General features: G+C 52.7%; 1 protein-coding gene across 1 annotated transcript; it reads left to right on the top strand.

The window, feature by feature from the left end:
* Positions 1-3,063: 3,063 nt before the first annotated feature.
* IRX3 (iroquois homeobox 3) lies at positions 3,064-10,494 on the top strand. The gene is made up of 5 exons (XM_060253847.1): positions 3,064-3,300; positions 6,119-6,891; positions 6,980-7,314; positions 8,885-8,951; positions 10,307-10,494. Exons 1-5 carry the CDS (start codon positions 3,064-3,066, stop codon positions 10,359-10,361), a joined length of 1,467 nt encoding a protein of 488 aa, XP_060109830.1. The 3' UTR covers positions 10,362-10,494.
* The last annotated feature ends 910 nt before the right edge of the window (positions 10,495-11,404 follow it).

The following is an 11,404-nucleotide window of genomic DNA, read 5'->3' as shown; positions in this document are numbered from 1 at the left end:
CTCCCTTGCTTTTTCTCCGGGATGCGGTCCCTTCAGTCGGATCCTGGGAATCTGGAGGAGAGTCCAGCGTTACTCGCGAGTAAACAGGCCAAAGCCTCCTGGCTCCTGTCCAGCTCTCTCTCTCCTCCCCCCTCCCCCGCCTTTAAGGAATATTTTAGCCACCAGTAGCTGGACGTTTTCCCCGAACCAAAGGGGGAAAGGGGGCCCTTGAAAAGGTCGTAAGGGGGAAATGATAACCCTAAACCTAAGATCCTGAGTTGTCCTTCCCCTGACGACCTTCTGTCTTTTCTCCTCTAATATTACCGTTAATCACCATCCTCCCAGAATTCAGTGGGATATTATCTCTCTCCATTTACAACAATCTTCCAAAAACTACAAGGGCAAAATTGAAAAGGGCGCATAAAGCCCTGGATTGGGGACAGGAATTGAGGGGGGGGGGGGAGGTTGGGAGCTCTATTAGCAGATAGGAGAAGATATCGAGACCAGCCTAATACGATTAGAGATGTTCCCTTCCAGATTTTTCTATATTGATTCCGGGAATTTTAATTCGGAGCCTTGCTTTGGGACATAATCCGTATTTATGACAAGACGAGGGAGCTTTCGGGGAGCAAAGCGATCAAGGACGGGTTTAATCCGACATGAATTTCATTTTGCCCCCCCCCCCCAAAACTCTCCCCCTCCTCGGAAAAAAAACCCCGGAGATATTAAAAAATAAAAGCCATACGGGGAGAGGGAGGGGAAAATGAGAATCGGCGTTTCTAGCAGAGTCGTCTTATTGGAAAGGATCACTCCAAGGGAGTTCGTGTCGAACAGGAGGGAAACTGCCCCGGCCACCTCCCTTGGTAGAAACCCTGGTGGATCCTGGCCTAGATGTTTAGCAGTCTCGGGTTTGATTGAAGTCTTTCCCCCCCACACGTCTGCTTGAAAAGGCACGCACCTTTCGGGCGGGCTGCTGGAGAGAAATGGACACGAGTTCGCCACGCAGATGAATGCGTGTTGGTGGGAGACGGGGAAAGCTGCCTGTGTTGTATTCAGGTTTTTAGGGGGGGGGGGGGAGAGAGAGAGAGAGAGAGAAAGAAAGAGAGAAGAGAGAAGAGAGAAAGAAAGAAAGAAAGAAAGAAAGAAAGAAAGAAAGAAAGAAAGAAAGAAAGAAAGAAAGAAAGAAAGAAAGAAAGAAAGAAAGAAAGAAAGAAAGAAAGAAAGAAAGAAGAAAGAAAGAAAGAAAGAAAGAAAGAAAGAAAGAAAGAAAGAAAGAAAGAAAGAAAGAAAGAAAGAAAGAAAGAAAGAAAGGAAAGAAAGAAAAGTTTCTGTAGGCGTCCTCACAGTTAAATGTCAGAATCCGTTTGCGGGATAATTTTTGTTTTGCAACCCAGGAAATATTACCCTGATAAGGAATTCAGTTATAATGGTTTAAAACTGTTTCTTTACCGATTTCCCCGCACAACTTTCTGGGGGGAGGGCGTTTTGTCCTGCCCAGGTAAACGGACCACCTTTTCTCTCGGCTTCCCTTGGAGCCGCCGAGGAGGGCGGCGAGCGAGCAAAAGGGCCATAAATTTCCTAATTAGAGATTTCGCACCAAGACAAAAAAAAAAAAAAAGTCTTAATAGGTTTCATTCAAATGCCTGGCATTGTGTTTCGTCCGGCGGGGGGGGGGGGGGGTCTTACACACACACACACACGAGAACTCACACACACACACGTTTCATCACACCCCTTATTTACCAACGGCCCACGGGGGCCGGCTCTTTATATTCAGATTTTAATTCTCCTCCTTTTTTCTCCCCTTTTGATGTCCAAAACTCTGACTCACTGAATAAGGGGGGAGCAAATTAACTTCTCTTTCTCTACCCCCCCCACCCTCTTTTTGTTCACCTGACTGTCGTAGTCGAGAAACCCCTTCAAGATTCTGGTGCCAGAAGAGAATCCACCTCGATTTGGGGCGGGGGGGGGGGGAGGGAAGGCGAAGGGGCTAGGGAGAGTCGCCTTCCAACTTTGAAATCTATATTAGCCTGAAGTTGCTATTTGCAAAGGCGACGGGCGGGGGGACTTCAGCAATTTAGGCAACGAGAAAGACGTGGCTTGGGGGGGGGGGGGGGGGGTCAGACCCCAGCCGATCAAAACGCCTTGCAGATCCACCGTCCTCATTCCATAGCCCCGCCCCCTCTCCTCCCTCGCTTGGATTTCCAGCGGAGGGAGGGACCTTTGAAGTATTCCTAACTACTAATAACAATTTTTTTTGGGGGGGGGGTTCCCCTCCTTTGGGGCAGAGTTAAAGCTTTTGTTTAAAAAAAAAACAAACAACAAAAAAACTCCAAGCAAACCCTCCAACCGATTGGCGATGGCAAGAACGAGATCTGAAAGGCCCTCTAAGAAAAGATCGCGACGTCAGTAAATGGAAGGCGGGGAGGGGGGGGGGGGCAGAGAGAGAGAGAGAGAGAGAGGGCTCTGACTTTAAAAAGAAGGGGCGGGGCTTGGGAGAGAGAGAGAGAGAGAGACTCCGGCTGTCAATCAAAGGCGGGAGTTCAATAATCTGCTGCAATCTGTTAGGAGCTGACCCGGAGAGTCCACGCAGATCAATAGGGAAAAAAGTGAAGCGAGGGAGAAGGAGAAGAAGCCGGCGGATCGTTCACCGCGGCAGCTGCCGGAGGAGGAAGGAAGGAGGAAGGAAAAAAAAAGAACCAGAAGGAGCCGAAGGGAGAGAGAGAGCAAGAGAGAGGGAGGCAGCGGCAGCCCCCCCCCCCCCCGGGCCTCGCCTGGCCTCCACCTCTACCTTCCTTCCTCCCCTCCCCACCTTCCCCGACAGCCCCCCAATGTCTGGCAGAGTTTTGGAGCGACGCTAAAAAAATAATAATAATAAAAAGTACAGCCGGAGCCAAAGCGAGCCCGGCTCCCTCTTCGGGTCGCTTCTGCCGCTGGCTTCTCTCTCGCTCCTTCCTCCCCCCCCCCCCCTTCTCTAGCTCAGCTTCGCCTCTCTTCCCCCCCCCCACCTTTTCCTCCCACTTTCCCCTCCCCTCTTTCCCCCCCCCCCTCTCTCCCCTGCCCCCAAACCCTTCCCACCCGGCCATGGCTTTTTCCCAACTGGGCTACCAGTATATCCGGCCCATCTACCCGACGGATCGCCCAGGGAACGGCAGCGGCGGCGGCGGTTCCCGCAACGGGGCGGCGGATCTCAGCCCGTCCGGGAGCCTCTCCAACGTCCTCTCCACCATGTACGGCGCGCCTTACGCGGCCGCCGCGGCAGCCCAGGGATACGGAGCCTTCTTGCCCTACGCCACCGAACTGCCCATCTTCCCGCAGCTGGTAAGGCTTAGAAAGGGGGGGGGGGAGAAAAGCAGAGAGACCCCCCCCTTTCCCCTCTTCCTCCCCGATTTCTGCACCTGCAAAAGGCGCAGCGCGTTTTTGCAGAAGGGGATTTCGCCCCCCCCCCCCTTTCGCTTTCGAGAGCCGCGGCTTTTGATCTGTTGCAGTCAAAGGACAACAACGAGGTGAAACTGACTAAGGCCAGCGAAGCAATTGACCCGCTACTTCTGGCCGAGCCGCCCGGCGCAGCGATTCTCTTTTCTCTCTCTCCCGGTCCCGGGGGCGGACTTGCCCCGGTTTCAGTTTGCCCGATGGCAAGCGGGGCCCGGATGAAGTGGGGCGGGGGGGGGGCGGCTGAAACGTTAGGCAATATGTTTAAAAAAAAAAGGTGAATGTCCTTTAAGTAGCTTGGAAAATAGACAAGAAGTCCCAATGTTATGACTGGGCTATAACTAAAAGTTAACTTGTGTTTGAGGTTGCCAGCCTCCAGGTGGGGCCTGGGGAATCTCCCGCTTTTACAAGTGATCTCCAGCGGGCCGAGATCAGCTCCCCCGGAGAAAATACAATCTGTATTTACATTTAATATCTACTGCAGACTGCCAGTAAAATGTACAATGTATGTACACTGTAATTACTATATATATAGTATTTACTATATATTATATATATACAGTATATATTATATACTACACACACACACATTTTAAATGTACGTTTTTTCCACTTATGTATTGTTTTTAAAATTTCATTTATTTCTTACAAAAAAATTAAGGATAGCCTTAGAGTTGTGGGTGGGCCCCCTTTGTCTCCTGGCAACCAAGGTTTTTAGACCCAGTCCGCCAGGAAACCTCTGGGCGGTGGGAAACCCGGCGGGACTTGGGCTTTTCACGCCCGACGAGGGGGGCTCCGAGAGAGTCGCGAGGACGATCGAGGCTTTCCTCGGCCCGGGTTTTCACACAAACAGGCGGCCTCCTTTTCGGCCCCCGGTGCAGCGGCCAAATCGTTCCGGGTGTAGCGAGCTGGTTTGGGGGAAAGGAAGGGAGGGGGAGAAAAGAAGGAGAAAAGGCAAAAAGGGTGGGGGAGTAGGAGAAAAGAGATCGCCTCGTTTGATCCACCACCCCTAAAAGCCAATTTCATTTGGAGTTCCGGCCCGGGAGAAGTAAAGGGGGGGGGGGGGGGGGAGACGGGTTCCACTTTGCAAGCAAGAAAGAAAACTCCGCTCCGATTTGAGAAGTTCAGGAAAAGAGGGGCGATAAGACATGTCCAAGAAGTTGTCTTGGTGCGGGTGGGTGGGTGGGTGGTGTGTGGAGAGAGATTTGTTCAAATCTCTCGCTGTCCTAGGCCGGATCAGTCTGCGTTGGAAGATTCTCCCCTGGCTGGAGGGCGCTCCGGAAAGGCCGTGGTCGGCCCGTGGGTGATTCTCTTCTCTCCTCTTAAATGAAAGTTGCAAACAGAGAATCCCACGACCGCTTTCGCCTCCTTCCACACTCCAGACGCCCCCCCCCCCCGCTCTCCCCGACTCTGCCACCCTTGAACGCGTACAAAAGGAAGGCGAAAGAGATAGGTGTGTGTTGGGCCGGGATGGATTGCTTTCCCCCCTGGCGAGCCTTTTTGAGTGACAGTTTGTTCCAGCGCTCTGCAGAAGCCTCAAGCTGGGGAATAGCGTTTATCCACCGCTGTCCGTTATGCGAGGGTGTTTTATTTTTGCGGGGAGGGGGGGGGAGCCGTCCGAGGAGGGATTCTGGCACTTTTAAATCCGTGTTTTGCTTTTGGGAAGTTTTAAACAGCGGCTTGAAGAGGTGGTGGGGGGGGGATACCCCCCTAATCTCTTTCCGATTGCACTCCTTTCTCGAAACAGTGGTACGGTTAGAACGCAGAGTCCTCGATTTCCCCAGCTTCCCCCCCCCCCTTGTAGTTTTAACGATAGGCCCAGGAAAGAAAGGGGGGGATAATAAATCCCTTACAACTCAGATGAAAACTATTTCCATCTTGCAGCTTGCCCTTGGTGTGAATTCAAACAGAAAGGCTTTAAAAGCCGCGGGATTTTACTTTTTTGTTTTGGGGGGGACAACGCATGATGTAATTTTTTTTTTTAAATGACTCTAGCAACTGTAGCAATTTTTTTTTTTTTAGGAAGTTGGGGGGGGGGCTCTAGGAAGAAGGCTGCGGTCTTGGGGAGACGCAGCGCAGGGGTCAACTCGTCTCTCTCTTCCACAAATAGGCCCTTCCCGAATTGGAAGAGAATCCCTATTTTGGGGTCCGACAGCTTTCGAGCTTCATAGAATTCTTCGTCGGCTAAGGACGGACCCCCAACAGCTTCGTGGGGCCTTACCCGATGTCTTTCCCCCTGCCTGCTCTCTCCAGCTTGGGGAGTTTGATTCCTGGTTCTTTTTCTGACTCTCCAAAGCTCATCCCTCCCCCAATCTGGTTGGGGGGGGGTGTCTTAGACTTGCTACTGGACTCGAATCCAGCTCTTCCGACGCCGGAACGACGTGGGGAGCCTCTGAAAGAGCTCCTTGAGAACAAGGGGTGGTGTGCAGGGTTCCCGCTAAGCTGAGTTCCTGTGAGCTAGCGCACAGATTCTTGCCCTCCTGCTCAAATATTTTTGTCTTAGGAAAAAGGGCCTCAAGAGCAAACCGATTCGTGCAGTAGCTCACCAGTTCCGTGCCAGTAGCTCACCAAGTTGACTTTTTGCTCGCAAGACTCCACAGTTTAGAGGGAACATTGGTTGGTTGTGTGCGCGGGCGTGCGGGCGGGCGCGTCTGGGGCCTTGCTGTCTTCCTCAGCCAATCCCCCCCTCTCTCTTTTTCTTCTCTAGGGGGCCCAGTACGAGTTGAAGGAGAGCCCGGGGGTCCAGCACCCGGCCTTCCCGCACCACCACCCGGCTTTCTACCCCTACGGGCAGTACCAGTTCGGCGACCCGTCGAGGCCCAAGAACGCCACCCGGGAGAGCACGAGCACCCTCAAGGCCTGGCTCAACGAGCACCGCAAGAACCCCTACCCCACCAAAGGCGAGAAGATCATGCTGGCCATCATCACCAAGATGACCCTCACGCAGGTCTCCACCTGGTTCGCCAACGCCCGACGGCGCCTCAAGAAGGAGAACAAGATGACGTGGGCGCCCCGCAGCCGCACCGACGAGGAAGGGAACTCCTACGGCAGCGAGGACGGCGAAGGGGACAAGCGGGACCCGGACGAAGAGGAGATCGACCTGGAGAACATAGACACGGATAATATGGAGAGCGCCCCGACGGGCGCCAAAGGAGGGGGAGGCGGAGGCGGCGGCCAGCTCCTCTTGGGAGGGGAGCTGGAAGAGGACTTGGACGACGACGACGAGGACGACTCGGAGCTCCCCGACGACTCGGGCCTGCTCCACTCCGACGCCAAAACCACGGACTCGGACGCCTCCGACGGCTTGGAGGACTTGGCCGCCCCGGAGAGTTTCTTGAAGGCCATGGAGGCCCGGCAGCGAGCCTCTGCGGGAGAACTGCCCTCGCCCGGGGCCCTCCGGCCTCACGCCTCGTCCCCCCTCTCCCCCTCGACGGCGCCCAGCCCGGCTTCGCAAGCGCAGCAGCCGCCGCAGCCGCCGCCGTCGGGCCAGCCTCCCGCGCAGCCGCCCCCCCAAGCCCAAGATCTGGTCCTTGGCCGAGACGGCCACCAGTCCGGATAACCCCTCCAGGAAATCTCCTCCCGGCGGCGGCGGCTCCCCTCCCGCGGCGGCCCCCCCGAATTTGCAGCTGGTGGCGGGCGCCCACCCCACGCCCACCGGGGGCCCGACGGCGGCGCACAGACTCGTCTCCGCCTGCCCGCTGGGCAAGTTCGCCGGCTGGTCCGGGCGGGCCTTCTCGCATCACCCCCACCATCACTCCCACCCCCACCCGCTCGCTTTGCTGAACTCTCCCCACCTCTTGGGACTCGGGGGGGCCAACACCGGCGGGGCCCCCAACGCGGCGGCCCTCGCGGCTTTCTCCAGGCCCGCCGACCAAGCGCAGAGCACGGAAGCCTCCGGAACAGGTAACCACGGGAGGGGAAGGGAGGGGGGGAGAGCTTGGGGTGGGAGCCGGGAGGGGAGTTGGGACAGGGGGACCCCCCCACACACACACACACACACCCCTCCAGTGTGCCCTCTAAGCTGCAAAGTCTGGTGAGCGAAAATTCTGCTTTGTGAGCTCCCGGCATTCAGTGGGCGAGCCGCTGCATCCAGGAGCGTGCTCTGGGGTCATCCTTCTTGAGCTGAGACAAAACGGTGTGAGCTGGAGGTTACAAACCTGTGAGCGGGCTCACGCTCGCTCCGTTTGTGAGCTCCTGCATGGACGACTGCGCCCTTCGGCCCTTTTTCCTGAGCTGAGGCACAAAGGTGTGAGCCAGCGGCTAAAACCCCCCCTGTGAGCTCGCTCACGCCCACTCAGCTTAGAGGGGAACGCTGGACACCTTCTCTTCTCTTCTGAGGATGGGTTTAGTTTAAAAAAAAAATGGCAAATCGCCTTTTCTTGCGAGCCGGGGCGCGGGGGGGGGGGGAGCCGTCGACGGCGGCCCCCGCAAGCCTCCCTTTCCCCCTCCCCTCTGGGAAGCCACTGCCCCCTGACTTGGGACTCGATCCCTCGCCGTGCGTTGCCTTTGCCTGCCAAGGAACGGAGCGCGCCCGGCCAAAACGAAGGGCTCGCGATCCTTGGAGCCTTTGCGCCGGAGTCTGGGGACGCCGAGGGGTTCCTTTCTGACTCAAGGAGGGGCCGAGGGGGGTGGGAGCGCGGCTTTTCTGAAACGACGGGCGTGAAGAGGGAAGGAGCCCCTGAGATTCAAGAAGGGGGGAGAGAGAGAGAGAGGAGGAGAAGAAGAAGAAGAAAAGTAGGTGTTTGAACCCCAGCAGAGGTCCAAAGAGTGAAAGGGTAACCGGGGAGGTGGCTCTATCCGGATCTCTCTCCTCTCTCAGCCATTCCAGACACTCCCCCTCCGGGGAGGGGGTCAGTTTCCCCACTTTGCTCCCCCCCCCCCCAACACACACAGAGACCCCCTCTTGTTGCTAGAACCCCCCCCCCCCCTCCGGGATCTCTTGCTGCTTTTTACATTTGATTTTCTTTGAAACAAGCGGCCTAAGTAAGGAAAGGAAGTCCCATGAAACGGTTCTTCCTCTCTTCCCCCGCCCCACCCCAGAAAGCTTTGGAAACGATCGTCTCGTTTCGCTTTTTTAAAACACACACATCTCCGCCCCCCCCCCCAAAAAAATACCCTTCTTTTCAAGTCACAGGCTTCACTTGGCAGCGGAGCTCCGAGTCTCGCTTCCTAGGGGGTTTACTCGCAAGTAGAAGGGGCTTGGGGATCCGCTGGTTTTCCCCGCCCCCCCCCCCACTCCGCCATCCCCCCTCCAGGTAGGAACCGGCAGGAAAAAAAAGTTCCACCGAAGCCGGGTCTTTGTAGCGCTTGACCTCGAGGCGGACCTTGCATCTGAATGAGTCGAACACCCTTAAAAAAAAAAAAAAAAAAGGATTGCTATCAGGGAGTCTGAAATCTGAAGGGGTTCTTCGAAGGGCCTTTTTTTTTTTTTTTTACTTTGTGTTTTTGTTTTTGTTTTTAATTTTTTTTATAGATCGATCTAGTGCCTTGGAAGTAGAGAAAAGGTTATTAAAGACCGCTTTCCAACCGGTTCAGAGGCGGTAAGAGACGATCCGTGTCCTTGGGGCGGGGGCGCGGTGTGGGGGGGGGGGAGTATGGGAAGACGAGGGGATGGGGGAAGAGAGAGGAGAGGATTATCTGCCGAAGGAACCAAGTTGCGTGGAGATCCCCGCCACCGGTTTCCGGGGGAGGCTGAGCCTTTACTCGGGAGTAAACCCCTTTTGAACGCCACGGGATTTGCTTCTGAGTAAACAGAGGGAAGGGGGCAACGTGCCCCTGTTTCTAGGAGCTGGGGGGACAAGAAGTTTCAAATGCTTCGTCCCCTCTAAACGCCCCCACCCGCTTAGTTTCTTTTCGATATCCAGTATGTTTTCTTCCGTGGGATATTAGATAGAAAACCTTGGGTTTTCGAGCTTTGTCGAAGCCCTTGTGTCATGCAAAACTCTTCTCTCCCCCCCCCCCCCATTGTCTTGCTGGAATAAATAGGCAAACAGAAGTTGTTCTTCCTACCCTTTCTTGCTGGCATGTAACAAACCACCCCCTCTCCCCCCCCCCCCCAGTTTTAAACAATGCCATTCAAAAGAGGAGATAGAGAAGGATCTAGTTCCCAAAGTTGGGGGTGGGGGTGTCTCTCTGAAATAAATGGCTAACACATTTGCACACTTGTAGAGTCTCCGGTGCACACCATCGATGCATGAAAAAAGAAAAAATGGGATTTCCCTTAGATGTAAATAGTGCAGCCAGGATCTAGCGCATTGGATAAACAGACTTCGGGACACTGAAATCAATGCCGATGGCTCATGCATGAATGCGTGTGTTTTCCTTTAATATCATCCTGCGCACAGAATAGGATAAAAAAATGCCCCGTTTTCATACCACAAAGAAATAGTGTGAGTTGAACCCAAGATTGCCTGAAAGGGGGAGAGCCGGAGGAATAAAAAATGCGTGCCACTTAGGCCTCTAACATATTATATCCAACCCATATCATGCCCACCATGTATTGCAACTTCCATAGGTTTGCACACCTTTCCTTTTAGTCCTGGGTGCCTCTTAAATGAGATCCAATTTCTTGTGGCGCAGGCTTTTGTGGCCTAGGACGCGCTTGATCAGTCTGAAGTCCACCAGACCGCCCCCACCCCCCCAAAAACCCAACGATTCCTCTTTCAGAATCTCATAGGTATCCCCAAACTCAAAATGAAGACCCTCTTGGAAAATCTTTTTAATCTTTTCCAAAGAGGCTTGTCCCCAGTTAAAAGCCATCGCTGCTGACTGCAAGGCACTCCGCCTCTAGCTTTGACCACAGATTTAGATCATCGGATAAATATTCTTTTTTTAAAAAAAAAAAAAATTAAATTTTATTTATTTTATTTTTTGTTCTCTGTTCCTTTTCTTTCAGGCCTCAAAACCAACTTGATGCAGCTATGGTTCTATCTGCGTTATCATCATCCTAGTTAATTTTTTTTTTAATTATTGTTCCAATGACTGTAAAATAAAATTCTCTGTATAGTTAACTTGTACGCATGCCCATGTATTAAATGAAAAAAAAAAAGACAAAAACCAAGGGGGGTGGGGAAACTACTGTACTATCCATCCGGGTTTAGCTGAGTCTGTGAGGTTTTTTTTGAAAGTCCAGTGCAAAATAGGAGTCTTTAAATTTTTCTTTTGTATATATAGTAAAAAAAGAATTGTACATATGTGTGAACCAAATTGTACAAGAAAGTATATATTTTTGGCTAATAAACGGTTGCCACTTTGACTACACATTTTTTTTTTTAGATGCAATGGAATTATGATGATGATGGTTATCCTTCTTGCTATGAATGGTCGCCTCAGATGGTGTTCCGCTGTTCAGGATGTAGCCAATTTCTTGGGAACTGCAGACGTCTCTTTGCATTGTTGATGTGGTTATCGTTATTATCATCCTTAACAGTAATTGCCACGGTCAGAGGTATTTGACTGGTAGATGGTGCTCTGCAATCCGAAAGCTAGCCGAGTTCTTGGGAACTGGGCAGGCTTTTGTGCTGTTCTAAGCAGCACTGTTTACAAGGGGAGTTTGCTATCCTTACACAGTAAAAACCCAGTTGCAAAGGGAGTTATTTTAGTTCCTGCGAACCCGCCTGCTGTCTGGTGTTATTTGCTGAATGCCCAGAGTGTCCTGGAGTTTCTTGAGATGATGATGATTATTATTATTATTATTATTATTATTATTATTATTATTATTATTATTATTATTATTATTATTATTATTATTATTCCTTTCCTTGGCTTTTCGATGGTTTAGCTAGTATTTCCCCCTCCCCCAAAACTTTGGAGACAAGAGTCGTTGAATGTAGAAGTTGCTCCACGCGGGCCTAACCTTTCCAAAATTTTAAAACGGTAGAAATTCTAGGAAGGGAGTGCTCTCTGGGAGCATATGGAGGTATGGGACTGAGAAAGGAAAACGAAGGTGCGGGGGGGGGGGGAGGAGGGAAGGGAACGTGGACTGTCTCCGCTG

This window comes from Heteronotia binoei, chromosome 14 (assembly GCF_032191835.1).
Source record: "Heteronotia binoei isolate CCM8104 ecotype False Entrance Well chromosome 14, APGP_CSIRO_Hbin_v1, whole genome shotgun sequence".
In the NCBI taxonomy this organism is placed as follows: domain Eukaryota; kingdom Metazoa; phylum Chordata; class Lepidosauria; order Squamata; family Gekkonidae; genus Heteronotia; species Heteronotia binoei.
The sequence above is the reverse complement of the archived record's forward strand: the minus strand, read 5'-3'. Positions and strand labels throughout refer to the sequence as shown.

Bases quoted from the DNA above. Each gene is read 5' to 3' on its own strand.
- IRX3 (XM_060253847.1), top strand. From the start codon at position 3,064: ATGGCTTTTTCCCAACTGGGCTACCAGTATATCCGGCCCATCTACCCG. The intron at 6,892-6,979 runs GTCGGGCCAGCC...TAACCCCTCCAG, and splicing joins CAGCCGCCGCAGCCGCCGCC to GAAATCTCCTCCCGGCGGCG. The intron at 7,315-8,884 runs GTAACCACGGGA...TTTTTTTTATAG, and splicing joins CACGGAAGCCTCCGGAACAG to ATCGATCTAGTGCCTTGGAA.